An 18,486-nucleotide genomic window follows, 5' to 3' on the forward strand; every position below is an offset into this window, starting at 1 on the left:
AGTAAAGAACACAGGAGCTAGTAGTGTGTTAATGCACAGAGACTGTCACCTCCTCCTCTTGCATCTCAGTGCTCTGGCTATTCAGTGGAGAAGAGGACGTTCCCTGACTTTTTATCTGCCGGAGAGCATGGAGGTACTGGGGCTCCTCACTGGAATAATTCTAAAAAAATGTCAACATGGTCAAGACATCCTCTCCTAGTTTCATTCTAGAAGTCAGCTGAACTGTTATGCATGAAACTTTTTTTAAAAAAGTTCAGCTGGAAGGAGACACCCACCATGAAAAATTTCAGTTCAAATGGTTAAAGTTATAAGCAAGTGAAAATGAGGTCTCCTAATTGAAGGTGTCAGCCTTAACTAAAGGTGGTGCCACCAGCACCATCTACAGTGACCAATCCATTTGTGAATCCCATTCAGCTAAGCTCTTTGCTCCAATAATATCACTGACAAGGAGTTCCACAGGCCAAATATGTATTATGTAAACAGTTTTCTTTCATCTGTTTTTATATGTTCAGACTTTTAGTGCAAGTGAATGTTTCCTTGTTCATGTGTTATGAGAGAGTAAATATAAATACCTTATCTCCTTTCTTTATTGATAGATTTATAGGGTTTAAGGTCAGAAGGGACCATAAGATCATCTAGTCAGACCTCTTGTATCACACAGGCCATTACATTTCACCCAGTAACCCCTCTATTGAGCCCAAAAACTTGTGTGGGACTAAAGCTTGGTCTACACTAAGATTTTACATCATAGAATCATACAGCTACATGGTTAGAAGGACCCCACAAGGGTCACCTAGTCTAACCCCCTGCCAGGATGCAGGATTTCTTGTGTGTAAGTGTTCTGGGCCAGGGTGCTCGAAGCACCACAGGTCCGGCAGGAGTACTCTGAGAAAAACGAGGCTTACACACAGCTGTGAGTTATTGGCTTTACTGAAGGTTAGTGACCCACCCGCAACAGGGACTCCAAGCGTTGCAGTCACGGAGGCGGGGAACCCAGCACACCGGAGCTTTGCCTGGGATGGAGTTCGATGGAGGGGCAGACAGTCAGCGTTAATAAGCATTACACAAAAACAGCTCATGAATATAAAATGAGATGCTTCTTAAAGGGGGGCTTTCTACTACCTGGCAAAGGGCCTTGCAAAGCAGCTGTGTCCTTCAAGAACTAGCTCCTACAATAACAAAGCAGCTGTGTCCTTCAAAAACTATCTCTATCCCACAATAATGAAGCAGCTATCTATGTCCCACAGTAACCTCTCGGCTCGAGAAAGCGGAAGTTCCCTGGCTAGGCCGTTACAAAGTCTTCCGCAGTCCCTTTGAAGTGAGCTGTAGCTCACGAAAGCTTATGCTCTAATAAATTTGTTAGTCTCTAAGGTGCCACAAGTACTCCTTTTCTTTTTGCGAATACAGACTAACACGGCTGCTACTCTGAAACCAGTCCCTTACAGTAAGCCATTGAACACAGCTAGTTATCCAGCCTCCTTGTGACACCCTTCAGTGAAGGAGCTTCCACAACTTCTCTAGCCATCTGTTCCATTGCCCTCCTGTTCTTACAGTTAGGAAGTTTTTCCTGAGATTTTATCTAAATCTGCTCTGCTGTAGCTTGAAACCATTGCCTCTTTCCCTGTCATCAGAGAGAACCAATTTTCTCTATATTTTTATTACAGCCTTTCAACTATCAAAAGGCTGCTATCATGTCCACCTTTAATCTCCTCGTTTCCAAACTAAACATACCCTGTTCCTTCAGCATTTGCTTGTATGGCTTGCATACCTTTAGTCATTGTCTCTCTCCTCTGGATCCTTTCCAGTTTCTCTACATCCTTTCTATACATTGGTGACCGAGACTGGACACAAGAATCTATCTGAGGCCTATCCAGCACTGAGTAGAGCGGTACTATCACCGCCTGTGACTTGCATGGTATGCTTATGCTAATGCGTTACCATTTTTTGCAAGAGCAAAAACATCTGAGAGATGCAACTATACCAACCTAACCCTGGTGTAGACAGCATGACGTTGATGGAGGAATTCTTCCAACAATCTTGCTACCACCCTCTGGGGAGACTGACAGGAGAAACCCTGCCGTTGGTGTAAGCAGTATCTACACTCAAGAGCTATGGCAGCGCCACTGTAGCATTTTAAGTGTAGACAAGCCCTCAAGCAGATCTTCCAGAAAAGCATCCAGTCTGGATCTGCAGACATGGGGAGTTGGAGAATCCACCACTGCCCTTTCCAGTGTGTCCAAATGGTTAACCACCCTCAGTGCTAAGCATTTGGCCCTTATTTCCATCTGGAATTTGTCTGGCTTCAACTTCCAGCAGTTGAGCCTTGCTCTGCCTTTCTGCGCTAGGTTAAAGAGCCCATTATTACCCCCAGTTTTCTCCCCATGAACATCTCGCTTGATCATCTTTTTGATGAGATAAATGAAGCTCTTTAAGTCTCTCTCATTGTCCAGCCTCAAATTATTTTTGTGTCTCTTTTCTACACCCTCTTCAAGTGTTCAACATCCTTTTTGAAATGTGGACCTCAGAACTGGATGCAGTTCCAATGCCATGTGCAGAGGTATTCAACTCACCACTCCCCTGTTTATGTATCCAAGTTTCACATCAGCTCTTTTGGCCACAGCATCGCTAAGGGAGCTCATGATGAGCTGGGTGTCTACAGTGACCCCTGCATTCTGTTCATGGTCCTGTGTTCCATAATAAAGTGTCGTAGTGTGTGGGTTGGGCCTGTATCTCTGTTCCAGTGGGATAACTTTGCATTTGACTGTATTAAAACATTTTGTTTGCATGAGCCCAGCTCATCAAATGAGCTGGATCAATTGGTATTTCTGCCCTGGCCTCCTCATTGTAACTCTCTGCCAATCTTTGGGTCATCCACCAATGTAATCTGCTGTGCTTTTCTGTTTCCTTCCATGTCATTGATGAAACTATTGAATAGCATTGGGCCTACAACTGATTCCTGGAAAACCCCACTAAAAACACCCCCATTCACTCAAAATGGCCCATTAACAACTGCTTTCTGAGATCTCTCAGTTAGCTAGTTTTCAGTCCATTTTACGTATGCTCTACTGATAGTGAAAAGTGTTCATTTTTTATCTGAATATTTTCCCCTACTAAATCAAATGCCTCAGAGAAATCAAAGTCTATTGCATCTGTGTGGTTCCCTGGATCACCAAAATGTGTATTCTTGTTAAAGGATGAATTCAGGTTTTATTTAACAAGACCTGTGTGTTATGTTTTCCATAAACCCTGTTGTTGACTGGCATTAATTATATTCTTACAATATTTTTAACTAGACCAATACCAGCTTTTCCATTGTTTCTGAACTTTGTGAAATCTTTTTTTAACTTTCCCTTTATTATTTTAATTGTTTATGTTTAATGCAGTGCTGTCCTGTATTTTCTTTTTGTTGTTGTTTTGGCTCTGCTACTGCCTGACTGCATACTAATTGTGAATGAGATGTGCGGTTGATCAGTCAGTTCGTAACTCTGGTGTTCAAAACTCTAAGGTTCTACCTTACATACTGCTTAGCATCCTCCTTGTCTCTTAATGGACTGGAACGTGTTTCATCACCTCATGTGATATGAGGACCTCATACTGCTTCTTTCAAATCCAGAACAAACATATTTCTTGAAAAACATCTACCTTTCCTGCAACATTAACAAGCTTCCTTTTTCCCTCTAGGAATTGGCCAAAACCTTTTTCTAGGATTTCTTTTGTTCTTAATTTACTGAATAACCTCCATTTACCTGCCACACATGGATTTTTCCCGGAGGTTTTTAACATCCCTTATCAATGTTTATAACTTCTGATTTGTGCTGTTGGCCATCTCTTTTCCCTTTATATTGCTCTTCCCACCCCCAATTATTGACTTCACTTTGTCACTGTACTGAGTTTAGTACAATGTCTCCACTTTCTTGACTGTAGCTTTTTAGCTATCTAATAAACTCTTGATTAACTCCCAATTTTTGTTCCTATTTTTGGTCTAATTTTTTTCTTCCAATCAGTTTTGCAAATAATTTGCCTCAGCATTGGTGAATTAGCCCTTTCAAAGCCCTAAGTGTCTATAGATATTACTGGTTGGGAACTGTTCTCTATTTGTCCATTTGAATGTAATCAGTTCCATTGTTTATTTTGTTCTCCTCTATTGTATGTCCCCTTCTTTGTCTCTTCTCTAAACTAAACATTACCAGACTTTTCAGTCTGTCCACATATGGCATTCTCACAGCAATCTCCCCCATTCTCACAGCCTGTCTCAGAAACCCCCTTTCTATCTGCTAAATCCTTAATAGAGATTGGGTGCCCAAAACTGAGCACATCTCCCGAGCAGGTTATTCTTTATCCCCTTCCTCAACCATCTGAACAGTGTCTTTGTTTTAACCACTGCTGTGAATGAGCAGGTGTTTCCGAGGAGCTGCTATCAATGTCACCCAAGTCTTTTCACTGAGGTGTGTTTTAGCTGGGATGTTTCTCCTGGCACATCTCTTGAAAAAGGTTTGGATTTTTTTCACTTTCAGATTTTGAGCAACCCGGCAAATGGGGAACTCCCTACAGTATGGGTTCTCTAGCCTGCATTTCATTGCATTAAGGAACAATGATAAGGAACCAGAAGTCGTGTTTCCTGATAGTGACTATTAAGGTTTCCCACATCATGACATGTAAGAATTATTGATGTATGAAGCACCATCCAATATGGAATTGGCATTACTAGGTTCAGTTGTTCATAATTCATTAATCTGAATAATGAAAATGTCATTTATCAGTGTGCGAAGAGCAAGTAATCTGCTTCACCCATGAGAACAGCTTCCAGGAGAGCATGTAGTGACTCATATTAACATTTTATCTCTATCCAGGCATTTGTAATGCAACCATCACCTTAGAACTTGGGCACATACAGGAAATCAGGGGAACATACGGTACATTCAGGAGACACCTTTCTGCCTACATTTGGACATCTTCTCCTCTAGTCCATGTCAGATTCCAACACAACTGACTTCACCAACCCTTCCACCTTCATCCTGCTGGGTATTCCTGGCCTGGAGGCTGCCCATGTCTGGATCTCCATCCCCTTCTGCACCATGTACATCATAGCTGTCTTGGGGAACTTCACCATCCTGTTCATAATGAAGATGGAGCCAAGCCTCCATGGGCCCATGTACTATTTCCTCTGCATGCTGACTGTCACCGACCTGGTCCTGTCCACATCCACCCTGCCTAAAATGCTGAGCATCTTCTGGTTCAATTCCAGGGAGATCGATTTCAGTGCCTGCCTCACCCAGATGTACTTCATTCACTGCTTCTCAGTGATGGAGTCTGGGATCTTCGTGGCCATGGCTTTGGATCGCTACGTGGCCATCTGTGATCCCCTGAGACATTCCAGCATCCTGACAAACCCTGTTGTGGCCAAAATTGGCCTGGCTGTGGTGCTGCGTGGCAGCATACTCGTACTGCCCTATCCCTTCCTGGCAAGGCAGTGGCCATATTGCAGAACTAACATCATCCCCCACTCGTACTGTGAGCACATAGCCATGGTGAAGCTGGCCTGTGCCGTCATCCGCATCAGTAATTACTACGGCCTCTTTGTGGCAATTTTCGTGACTGGTCTGGATGTGTTTTTTATCACCATGTCTTATATTCAGATCCTTATGGCCATCTTCAGCCTCCCCACAAAGGACGCCCGGCTCAAGACTTTTGGGACCTGCAGCTCCCATCTTTGTGCCATTTTAGCCTTTTACATCCCAGCTCTCTTCTCCTTCCTCACGCACCGGTTTGGCCACACTATGCCCCTGCATTTACACATTCTCATTGCCAACCTGTATCTCCTGGTGCCTCCCATGCTTAACCCCATCATCTATGGGGTGAGGAACAAAGAGATCCGGGGCAGGCTGCTCCGGCTCTTTTCTCATAAAAGGACCTAATTTTTTCTTTTGGTGCTCTGGCTGTCAGACCGGGCTCTCTGCAGAGCTGGCTAGTGACTTGGTGCTGGACCCTCTTCCCTGAATCATTGACTGGACAGTTAAAGAGACGTTAAAACCTTTCCTGACCTTACTGTGCTGTCAGTGTTATAAACTGTGGAATTGGCCTATGTACAACTCATAGGGTTTCCACCTTTCTAATTGCTGGGAACACGACTCTTGAGACTCTGCCCTCTGCCCCACGTCTTCCTCCAAGATCTTGCCCCGTCCCATCTCCTCCCCCCAAATGCCCCTCTCCCTGTGCCACCTAGTCCTATCAAGGCATAAATATAAAGGGAAGGGTAAATACCTTTAAAATCCCTCCTGGCCAGAGGAAAAATCCTTTCACCTGTAAAGGGTTAAGAAGCTAGGATAACCTCGCTGGCACCTGACCAAAGTGACCAATGAGGAGACAAGATACTTTCAAAAGCTGGAGGGAGGGAGAAACAAAGTCTCTCTCTGTCTGTGTGTGTGATGCATTTGCTGGGAACAGAACAGGAATGGAGTTTTAGGATTAGTAAGTAATCTAGCTAGAGATGCGTTAGTTTATGATTTCTTTAAATGGCTGGTAAATAAGCTGTGCTGAATGGAATGGATATTCCTGTTTTTGTGTCTTTTTGTAACTTAAGGTTTTGCGTAAAGGGATTCTCTATGTTTTGAATCTAATTATCCTGTAAGGTATTTACCATCCTGATTTTACAGAGGTGATTCTTTTACTTTTTCTTCTATTAAAATTCTTCTTTTAAGAATCTGATTGCTTTTTTCATTGTTCTTAAGATCCAAGGGTTTGGGTCTGTGTTCACCTATGTAAATTGGGGAGGATTTTTATCAAGCCTTCCCCAGGAAAGGGGGTGTACAGTTTGGGGAGGATTTTGGGGGGAAAGATGTTTCCAAGCGGGCTCTTTCCCTGTTATATATCTGTTAGACGCTTGGTGGTGGTGGCAGCAATAAAGTCCAAGGGAAAAAGGAAAATAGTTTGTACCTTGGGGAAGTTTTAACCTAAGCTGGTAAAAATAAGCTTAGGAGGTTTTCATGCAGGTCCCCACATCTGTACCCTAGAGTTCAGAGTGGGGAAGGAACTTTGACAAAGGCTCAGCTGCCTTCTCCACCTCTTCCCCCAGGGCCTGTCCCTGTTGCACACCCCCTCATCTCCCCCATCACTTTCTGGATCATCTCCATCTCCCCTCCTCCTCACCCTACCTGGGGTCCCTCTACTCTGGGGTTGGGACAGGAGCTACTGCAGCCTGATGAGGAGCCTGGCTGCAGGTAGGAGGTGGCCCTGGATGAGCAGGGATGTTGTGAGTTAATGACCTGCAACCTCCCACTGCTATGCATTAACTGGATACTGCCAGGTTCCCTTTTCAACCAGACTTTCTTGTTCAAAACTGGGCACCCAGACACAGAAGGCAAAAACCAACTGACTGGGTAAAACCCAGATGGGTGGAAACCATGTTAACTCATATTTGATTAAATGAACCTTATGTCTTTGGGCTTTTCCTGTACTCTTTGCTCATGCTACTCATGCTCAGAGGCAGGAGGCTGGGGCAGAGGCATCTGTCTATAAATAGGTTGGTCATTAAAGACTATCAGCACCTAATGAGATTTCACCCAGACAGAAGAAAGGAGTAACTGCATCCTAGATAAAAGCCAGTTTTCTCCAGTTTTTCTATAGAGGGGCGGGCGTGGAAGGAATGGAACCTCCTCAGAAGTGGGAACAGAGAAAGGAGGGGTTGGTCCAGCCCTTTAAGAACATAGAGACTAGATGAGTCACAAGAAGCTGGGGCAGGAAAGAGACACAAGGGAGCATAGGGGAGGGATAGCTCAGTGGTTTGAGCATTGGCCCCCTAAACCTAGGGTTGTGAGTTCAATCCTTGAGGGGGCCGTTTAGAGATCTGGGCCAAAAATTAGGAATTGGTCCTGTTTTGAGCAGGGGGTTGGACTAGATGACCTCCTGAGGTCCCTTCCAACCCTGATGTTCTATGACTATGAGAGGGGACTCTTTGGTTGCAGGGCTCTGGCTGCAACAGAGAGACAGACTCCAATTGGAGAAGAAGCCATGAATTGCAGGCAGTGGGCCCTGGATACCTTAGAGGACTCTGACCAAACCCCAAAGAATGCTCCAAAGCAGAGAGGACACAGAGGCGGGAATAGCGTGCAGGTGTCCTACTTTACCTGGATCTGGGTATCTCTTGTCCTGTCTCAAGTAGAGGAAATGTTTTAACAACCCCTTGCGCAAGCTCTGGATCTGTTTGCTTTAAGAATCACGTGCCCCCAAAAAGAAAAGACTGGAAAGAGAGTGAGCTCAACTGGAGAGTCTGGGGGAGCCAAACTGAAACTAGTCTCAGGATATTGGATTTTGAGCCACAGGTCTCTGCTCCCAGAGGGAGGTGCTAGAACGGAAGCTGCACCCTGAGAGCGGACCTAGAAACCCAGAGCCAGAGGCAGGCCCTGAACTCTGCTTCAACTCAAAAGCACAGTGGTCCAGTGCAGTGTTCCCTCTCATTTTGCCCCACCCGTGTGTGGAATGAATTTTGTTTTGTGCACCGATATAGAGGTGAGGTGTGACACATCACCTTCATATTGGTGCACACAACAAAACTCATGTGTTGGGGGTGGGGCTGAGGGTTTCAGAGTGCGGGAGGGAGCTCAAGGCTGGGGCACGGGTTTGGAGTGCAGGGGTGTCAGGGCTCTGGCTCGGGGTGCAGGCTCTGGGGTGGGTCCAGGGATTTGGGGTGCAAGAGGACTCCCCACAGCAGCCCCTGGGCTAGGAGAGGGCCATATGTACAGGCACCCCTCCCCTGGCAGGTCTGGGCAGGGGTTGGGTCCGCGATGGGCCGCTTGCCCAAAGGTGGGTCTGGGCCATGCCGCTCTGGCTGCAGCTGGGTTTGGGCCTGGTCAATCTTCCAACACAGCCACTTTGCAGGTGTCCAGCGATGGGAGTTTGAGCTGGGCTGTGACAGCCAATGTGGAGCTTCTGCACATATGTGTGAGCACGAGGAGCGGAAGGGGAGTGGGGCTGGGCAATCCCAAATCTGCAGGGATGTGTCCATAAGATGTTCTCTTTCCCCTACCGTGGCTTCCTCTTCTCTGCCTTGCATGTTCCCCCCAAGTGCTGTGGTTCCCAGAGAGATCCAGCCGGAAATGGTTCCTGAACCCGGCAGTGCTGGTTTGGGGTTCGGGAAAGGGTTTGTCGCTCCCTTGGAAATGCTCCCCAGAACGGAAGAGGCAGCGGGTCCCTGTTCTACTGTGTTTCGTACCATCTCTCCCTTTCCTTTGTAACTAACACACACACACACACACCCGCCCCTCTCTCTTTGCCACTTCTAATGTGTATCCTCTCTACCTCAGGGGACTGCCCTGTAACCCCACTATCCCTCATGTATCTATAATTGCCCTCCTTGGACCTGCCTCTGCTCCAAAAACCACTCAGAGACCTTCTGGCTCAGCAATCACAGGTGCCCTTTATTTACACCATGCAATCCTACCACCTTTTTGCCATACACAGTTTGGGGGCATCCATCTTAAGGGCTTCTCTTCTACAGCCAGAAAGGAAAAGCTGCTGCTCTCCACCTGTTCTCTGGCTTCCTCCTTTCTATCTGCTCACTTTGGCTTCCTTCCTCTGAGGCTTTTCTGCAGCCCCAAGCTAATTAGGCTGGCAGCTGCTTTCCCTTTGCCAATCAGGTGCAGGTTTTTCTAGGCACCTCCAATTGACTTCCATTGATTGTAGCTGGCATGACAGAGGGTTGGCTCAGGAGTCCCTGCCCCCTGCCCCCTGCCCCACACCTGGGTAGGTGCGGAGCTGCTGCAATGCAAAGTTTATGGGGGTTGGCTTCCAGCAAGCAATGATTCTAATTTCCTATTTTCCTTACTTCCTGTTTGTCCCCCACTGACATAGTAATATTCTTAGCTATACCTTAACCAATCATTTTACTGAAATTTAACTAACCAATCCTAACATACTGTAACATGATGATCTAACCAATTATATCCCCCCACCTTAATGGGTTTACACCCAAGAAAATTAATTATACAGCAGACAGAAACAATCACAGAACCAGACAGAGATCAGACAGACAAACAATAGGGAAGTGGGGACCATAATGGCAAAACAATAAAGAAATGGAGGTTTCACAACCACATCTACTGATAAGTGATTTTGTTACCAAACAGAAAGCTATCAAACTAAGGTTTCAGAGTAGAAGCCGTGTTAGTCTGTATCCGATGAAGTGAGCTGTAGCTCACAAAAGGGTATGTTCAGATAAATTTATTAGTCTCTAAGGTGCCACAAGTCCTCCTTTTCTCTATCAAACTAAGATTTCTTTAAATCTCTAGGCTCTTCCCTTTCTCTGGAGGTGATAGATTGGATCGCCTTTCTAACAGCCCAAAATTGCCTTATTTCAATATGACTGGTTTGAAATGTGTGAGGATGTGACCGTTCGCTTCCCAGCTTCTGGCTGCCCCTGCTGCTTAAGAACAAGGACTCAGACTGTCCTAGTGAGAGCAGGCCCTTACACAGGCGGACTGTGATTTTGGTTTCTTTCTTTGTACTTTTATAACTAACTAATAAAAACATGCCTAAATTCTTCAAGTCTAGGCCTTTACAGACAGGCCTGAATATCTGCATCCTAACAGCCTGCTCCCCAGAGGGGGAGTGAGGGACCCTGCACCAGCTTGCTGACACCACCTGAGGGGTCCCTCCCACCTGTTTGCCAGACTGCCTGCAGGTGCTGCTTGGAAGCTGCTGGTGCCTCGAGGGGGAAGAAGAGGAAGCCCTTGCTGCTGGGGGAGCATGCAGAAACCCTGCAGGACACTGCAGAGGGGGCTTCCAGCAGGACTGAGAAACTTTCCAACTTTGCTCTTGTGGTGGGGATATTGCTGTGGGGAGACAGGGGGAGTGGCCTGGAGCCTGCCCCTCGTCCATCTTTCCCTCCTACCCCCACTTACCTTTGGCCTTCGCTCCTTACTCCAGGACTCAGTGGCATGCCTCGCCCCTTTTTCCATCTCTTGGGCCTGTAGCAGCTGCAAACACAGACTGAGCTTTTACAATGACACATGCCTCCCTGATCCCTGCAGCAGTCTACCCCTTTCCCCCTTGCTACCTGCCACGCCTGCCCCTTGCAGCCCTTTCTACCCCACCTTTTGCCCTGGACCCATTGGAGCTTCAGTTTGCTTGCCTGCCCTGCTTCAGCCCCTGAAGCTAGTCCTTTTCATTTGCTTGCCCTGCCCCATCTGTTCCCAGCCTGTTTACTTCTCCCCTTTCCCTCTGCGGTGACCCTGCCTTCCTCAGCCCCCTCATTCTGTGCGTCCGGGTCCCCTCCAAACATGCTTGTATCCCCTCTCCCATTACATTGAGCCTCATTATTCACTGCATTCCCCCTCTGCTATTATAGATCTTCCCCCTCCCCTAGTGCAGCTGGAGGAGTCGGTAATCCCATCTTGTGATGGTGATTGCACCCCTCCTTCCCTGCCTTGATAGGTGCCCCCTTAACTCCTCCTCTTCCACCTGCAGCCTAGTGGGGAGGAGCAGTCAACCTTTATCTCCCCCTTCCCCATTCCCCCCCTCCAGTGTTTCCTCAGATGCTGGTGTGGAGGCCCCCGGGGTAGTGGGTGGAGAGTTCTCCTCCATTTTTGAAGAGATCAAGGCCCTGGGTCTGACCCCAGTCACCCAAGGGGAGGATGTCCTTCTGTCAGCGGACCTCGATCTGGGTTGCTTCACACTGCTCCCCCTTCTTTCCCTTCCCCCATTTGTTTCTCCTACTCTTACTCCTGGGGAGCTCCCGGAATCATCTACCTGGCCAGCAGCACACGGCACCCTACCTGTGGCCACTGAGCCCACTGAGGCAACAGCCAGTGCCATGCGGCCAGGCCCTGAGCCATTGGGAGGGCCCCATGTTGGAGTAGGGCAGCTGATTTCCTTCCCAGGTGGGGGCCTCACTGTTGAACTTCCATCCCTACGGGTGTGAAATCCGCTGTGGTGCCCAAGTCCAGCATCACTGAAGACCCTCATCCTGCTCCTGCTCCCCAATCCCTGAGTCCAGCAGAGAGGTGCCACACTCTGAGAGCTTGGCTGCCAGGGCCCCTGATCCCAATATGCTCCATTCCCTGATCCCGCCCCTGATCCCAGTCCCATCCCTGATCCCGATGCCATTCCCATCTATTCCCCCCTCTACCTCCCATGCTAATGACACTCTTGGAGTCATCTCATCCCCCTTCCTGTCAGATGACCCTCAAGGGGTGGCCTTCATGATCCCCTGTCCCGACCCCTGAGGGACTGCTGCTTTCCCTCCCCCACCCTCTCCTGAGGCGGGGTCTGAGATGGACTGTGCAGAGCCAGTATAACGGGTGCTGCTGCGCGGGTCTTCCCCCTGTTTGCCTGTCTCACTAGACCAGGGGGCTGTTGTGGGAACCCCGCCAGAGGATGGCCAGGGGCTAGTGACCCCATAGAATCATAGAATATCAGGGTTGAAAGGGACCTCAGGAGGTATCTAGTCCAACCACCTGCTCAAAGCAGGATCAATCCCCAACTAAATCATCCCAGCCAGGGCTTTCTCAAGCCTGACCTGGAAAACTTCAAAGGAAGGAGATTCCACCTCCTCCCTAGGTAACCCATTCCAGTGCTTCACCACCCTCCTAGTGAAAAAGATTTTCCTAATATCCAACCTAAACCTCCCCCGCTGCAACTTGAGACCATTACTCCTCGTTCTGTCATCTGGTACCACTGAGAACAGACTGGATCCATCCTCTTTGGAACCCCCTTTCAGGTAGTTGAAGTCAGATATCAAATCCCCCCTCATTCTTCTCTTCTGCAGACATAACAATCCCAGTTCCCTCAGACGCTCCTCATAAGTCATGTGTTCCAGTCCCCTCATCATTTTTGTTGCCCTCTGCTGGACGCTTTCCAATTTTTCCACATCCTTCTTGTAGTGTGGGGCCCAAAACTGGACACAGGACTCCAGATGAGGCCTCACCAATGTCGAATAGAGGGGAATGATCACGTCCCTCGATCTGCTGGCAATGCCCCTACTTATACAGCCCAAAATGCTGTTAGACTTCTTGGCAACAATGGCACATTCATATCCAGCTTCTCGTCCACTATCACCCCTAGGTTCTTTTCTGCAGAACTGCTGCCGAGCCATTCGGTCCCTAGTCTGTAGCAGTGCCTGGGATTCTTCTGTCCTAAGTGCAGGACTCTGCACTTGTCCTTGTTGAACCTCATCAGATTTCTTTTGGCCCAATCCTCTAATTTGTCTAGGTCCCTCTGTATCCTATTCCTACCCTCCAGCCTATCTACCACTCCTCCCAGTTTAGTATTATCTGCAAACTTGCTGAGGGTGCAATCCACGCCATCCTCCAGATCATTAATGGAAATATTGAACAAAAGCGACCCCAGGACCGACCCTTGGGGCACTCCGCTGGATACCGGCTGCCAATTAGACGTGGATCCATTGATCACTACCTGTTGAGCCCAACGATCTAGCCAGCTTTCTATCCACCTTATAGTCCATTCATCCAGCCCATACTTCTTTAACTTGCTGGCAAGAATACTGTGGGAGACCATGTCATAAATATAAAGGGAAGGGTAACAACCTTCCTGTACACAGTACTATAAAATCCCTCCTGGCCAGAGGCACAAAATCCTTTTATCTGTAAAGGGTTAAGAAGCTCAGGTAACTGACTGGCACCTGACCAAAAGGACCAATATGGGGACAAGATACTTTCAAATCTGGGGGAAGTCTCTCTCTGTCTGTTCTGTGTGCTTCCCGGAGAGAGATCAAGGAAGCAAGCAATCCAACTCCATTAGAATTAGTAAGTACTAGCAAGGAAATGTGTTAGTTTACTTTTGTTTTGGCTTGTGATTTTCTTTGTGCTGAGAGGAAGGTGTATTCCTGGTTTTCTTTTTGTAACTTTAAAGTTTTGCCCAGAGACAAATGCTCTGTGTTTTACATCTGATTGCCCTGTGAGATTAGCTTCCATTCTAATTTTACAGAGATGCTTCTTTTACCTTTGTTCTTTCTAATAAAGTTCTGATTCTTTTAAGAACCTGACTGATTTCTCCATTGTCCGAAGCCTATTGGGTTCTGTGACTCTCTGATAACCTTTGGGATTGGTCATGGATTGCTACAAAGTCCAACGGGGGACAGCAAGCATCACTGCCAGTGAGGATTCCCCCCAGCCCTCACTATGGCACCAATCAGCTTCACCACATTTAACACCTGGGTCTGTAGGGTAGGTCTCAGCAGTTGCTAGATGCTTCCCTTCCTTCGGGGTAGGGGGTTCTCTGTTATCTTCCTGCAGGACTCCCATACGGATCCAGCCACCAAAGCTAGCTGGCAGCTGAAGTCGGGAGGACAGTGTCTATTTTAGCCATCTCACAACTAGTACTGCTGGAGTGTCCACCCTATTCTCCCCCGGCCTACATCCCAAGGTGTTGAGGGTTGCTGAGGTCATGCCGGGCCACCTGGGCCCATATGGAGGGGCTGGCAGTGAACCTTGTCAACATCTATGTCCCAACATTGGGCCCAGAGTGGTATGCTTATTTCCAGCAGGTGTCCACCTTCCTCGGATCCTTGGATCCTCGAGAGTGCCTGGTCCTGGGTGGGAACTTCAACAACACCCTTGACGTGCGAGACCGAGCAATGCCCGGCTCCATGGAAGTCCTCCAGGAGATTGTTGACCATCACTCCCTGGTGGACGTCTGGCATGACCACCACCTGGATGATGGGTCAACATTCACCTATCTCTGGATGGAGGTACATCAGTCATGACACTCGCGGTTGGACGGCATCTACTTATCTTACTGTAATCTTTCATGGGCCCACTCCTCCAGCATCTGGCCAGCCTCATTCTCAGATCACCATTTGGCAAGGGCAGAGAAGTGCCTTTTGTTTGGCGCAGCAATGGTGGGATGTGGCAAAGGTGCACACCCAACTCTTCTGCCATGTCTTCACCCAGGGCACCAGCCACAGGAGAGATGCAGCAATGGAGCAGTTGGAGTGAGAGGTCTAAAGCTCGAGAGGCATCTGACTGCTACCCCTGAGGATCCATCCCTCTGCAGAGCATGCCAGGAGTACTACTAAATAACCGGGCATGGACGGGCTGACTGTGGAGTTCTATCGTATGTACTGGGACATCCTCGGCTCAGACTTTGTCACCCTCTGGGCTGAGTCCTTGGGGAGCAGGGTCCTCCTTCTGTCATGCAGGGATGCTGTGCTTGCCTTGCTACCAAAGAAGGGGGATCTCCACGATCTTCAGAATTGTTGGCCCGTCTCAATCCTCAGTATGGACTACAAAGTCGTAGTGAAGGTCATCTTGTTGCAGCTGGGATCCATGCTGGCAGATGTGGTGCACCCCGACCAGGACTATGCCATGCCATCTTGGGTCTCACCATCTTTAACAATCTGTACTTGGTCTGGGACCTTCTGGAGCTCAGGTTTAGAGAGAGTCTGTCATTTGCCCTCCTGTCCCTGGAGAAGGCATTCAACAGAAGATGGACCATGGATATCTCCTGGGCACTCTGTGGGCATTCGGTTGTGGGTTTTCTCCAGGTGCTGTACTGTCGCTGTTAGCAGGCTGGCTTGCAGCACAACTGAGACAGTTGCTGGTAAAAGCATTTTATTTCTGATTATACAGTCATATATATACGATAGTTGTTTATCCTTTTTACAATTCATTATCCAGTGTCCTTATCTTAGTGTTTCATTATTCTGCTGTGCTGGAAACTAGAAGTTGATTCTCATGCTATTAGCTTTGTAGTGTAGCCAAATTCCCAACGTTTATATAATCTTGTTTACTTCGTTACTCATGACCCGTGGGGTAGCTTTATGCTCTGCCAAATTCTGCTATCTTCCATTGACAAATTCTTCCTTAGAACATTTGATAGTCTCCATCTCCCACACCTCCCCCTTTTTGTTTTTTTAAAGGCAGCAGAAACCATGCGAGATATAGCCCAATGCATACATTGGATTATACAAGGACCACATAAGCAAAAATACAAATACAAAATCCCATTATTATTATAATATGCAACAACGAAGTTAGCCAGCCGGGCCATCCAAATTTAGACAACCAATCTCATAAGGGATTGGTTTCCTTTGTTAATTTATGAAAATTTTGTTCTAACCGTGCTAGTAATTCATGGATGGAATGAGAATGGTCAGACAAATTAAAACAGCACATACCTTCAAAATCCTCACATCCATGTCCATGGGCTAACAGCAAAAAATCAATTGCAGCACGATTTTGTAATACCGCATGACGAATACTATCTACATCCATTAGTAAAGCAGTTAATATTTCTGAGGTTAGATTAAATTTCTTAATACTCCAACAAGCCAATTTCTCTAAATCAACTAAACTCTTTACACTAGCGACACCAGGGGCAAGAAATGCCGCAAATATTTTTGAAGGAGTATCCCAAAAGGTTCTTGTATCCTTAGAATCAGGAGTAAAGTCCTCCAATGTTCGCTTAGGGCGATTGTTTTGGTGTTTAATCATATTACGGTTAGGTGCATACAGTGTCAAGCGGCCTAAATAACATGGCCCTCCTATGGGAAAACTAGGGATACCCTGCCATGCGCGATTTCCACAAATAAGAAAGATCCCTGGTGGTAATGCCTTTGCTGATCCATTATTCCATATACCCTTTTACGGCAATTGTAAGCCTAGGTTGGCCCCTCCTTGCTGACAATAATTTCCCGCCACAAAGGAGGCAATTGGCGTAATATTTTGCATATTAGAAAACATAGAAACATTCATTTTCCATCCATATTGAGAATACAATACATGGAATTGTCCACCTAATTCAATGCACCCCACTGAATGATTATGAGTATTGTTTATTGTTGCGGGTAAGGATCCTAATAATGTGAGTTCTTGGGGTGGGTTAAGCAGTGATTGATTTAATAAATTTATTAGTGTTCCTTGCAATAAACTCCAAGCAACCCCCGGGCACTGTTGCCCTGGTGTCCCATTATATAATCGATAACAAATATTATTAATATTAGGAGTACTTGTGGCACCTTAGAGACTAACAAATTTATTAGAGCATAAGCTTTCGTGAGCTACAGCTCGAAAGCTTATGCTCTAATAAATTTGTTAGTCTCTAAGGTGCCACAAGTACTCCTTTTCTTTTTGCGAATACAGACTAACACGGCTGCTACTCTGAAACCTGTGATTATTAATATTAGTATCATTAAAATCACTTGAGCGAAGGACACTATCATTGCTAACGTACCCTCGATATCCATTTAAATCTATACTCGGATAACCTATAAGGCATGTACTAAAAGGGTTCGTGGGTGTTGCCATAGATAAACAAAATGAAGATTGCCCTGTCTGATTCGCCCAGGTGACCCATACGTTCTGACGGGGATCAATGCGTGTAAGCAGAGAAGAGACTAGCCATAGCGGCCATAGGATTATCCATAGAAGCAGTAGTTTCATCCTTCGTTGATTCTGTAATACAGGGCCAGACCCACTTTGTGAGTATCCACCGAGGACCTGCGTCAAGGGAGACACAAGCATAACCCCGACCCCAGGTTAATAATGGTACCGGTCCTTTCCATTGTTGAGAGGCATAATCAAACCACTTTACCTTTGGTTTTTCCTGCTCCTTTTCCATCCCTGTTCCCCCTAAATGCTTTTGTATTGGAACATTATTACTGTTATCAACAGCGTTAATAGGTTGGAGCCAGTTCAATACATATATAGCCTTCGCTAGTCGCCCAGCGGGAGTCTGCAGTATAGCATCCTCCCCACATCGTGATTGCTTATCAAACATTCTTTTTAAAGTAGCATGAGTGCGCTCAACAATGGCCTGGCCTGTAGAGTTCCACGGCACCCCTGTTTTATGGTTTACTCCCCACAATTGCAAAAAGGCTTGCGTACGCCTAGCAATATGCCCAGCTCCATTGTCGGTTTTTATTGGTTTTGGCACACCTAGCGCTGCAAAACATGCCTGCCAATGTTTGATTACATCCTTACTACTGGTGGAAGCATGGGGCGTGGCCCAAATAGCCCCAGAGAAAGTATCTATAGATACATGAACATATTTCTGTTTTCCAAACGGATTATATTGAGTAACGTCTGATTGCCATAATATTAATGCTTCTAAGCCTCGGGGATTGACCCCAATAGGAAAAGCAGGGGCTAGTTTGTTACATTCTGAGCATGAGGCCACAATACTCCGGGTCTGAGATATGGGTAGGGAAAATTGTCGAGTAAGAGCTCTTGCCGACTGATGGAAGAACTCATGAGATAGACGGGCTTGCTCAAATTGATTCGGTACCACCACGGATCCTACTAGAGTGTCTGCTTGCTCATTCCCTATACTTAAGTATCCCGGTAGGCCCGTGTGGCTTCTTAAATGCCCCACAAAATATCTGTCCCTTCTCCCATCAAGTCGATGCCAAAGACGCAAAAGTATTTGTTGTAATCTAGGGTTGTGAATTCTTCCAAGCATCGCTCTCTCCAACTTATTCACCAAGCCCACAGCATACTTAGAATCACTTATAACATTGAGTGGTTCTTTGCTCCA

At 46.8% G+C, this 18,486-nt stretch overlaps 1 protein-coding gene across 1 annotated transcript; it reads left to right on the forward strand.

Moving 5' to 3' along the window:
* The first annotated feature begins 814 nt into the window (after positions 1–814).
* Positions 815–5,915, forward strand: LOC119861680 (olfactory receptor 52R1-like). Its single transcript, XM_038417089.1, has 2 exons — positions 815–832; positions 4,965–5,915. The coding sequence occupies exons 1-2, from the start codon at positions 815–817 to the stop codon at positions 5,913–5,915; spliced, it is 969 nt and encodes a 322-aa protein (XP_038273017.1).
* Positions 5,916–18,486: the final 12,571 nt, after the last annotated feature.

Source organism: Dermochelys coriacea, chromosome 1, assembly GCF_009764565.3.
Source record: "Dermochelys coriacea isolate rDerCor1 chromosome 1, rDerCor1.pri.v4, whole genome shotgun sequence".
In the NCBI taxonomy this organism is placed as follows: Eukaryota; Metazoa; Chordata; order Testudines; family Dermochelyidae; genus Dermochelys; species Dermochelys coriacea.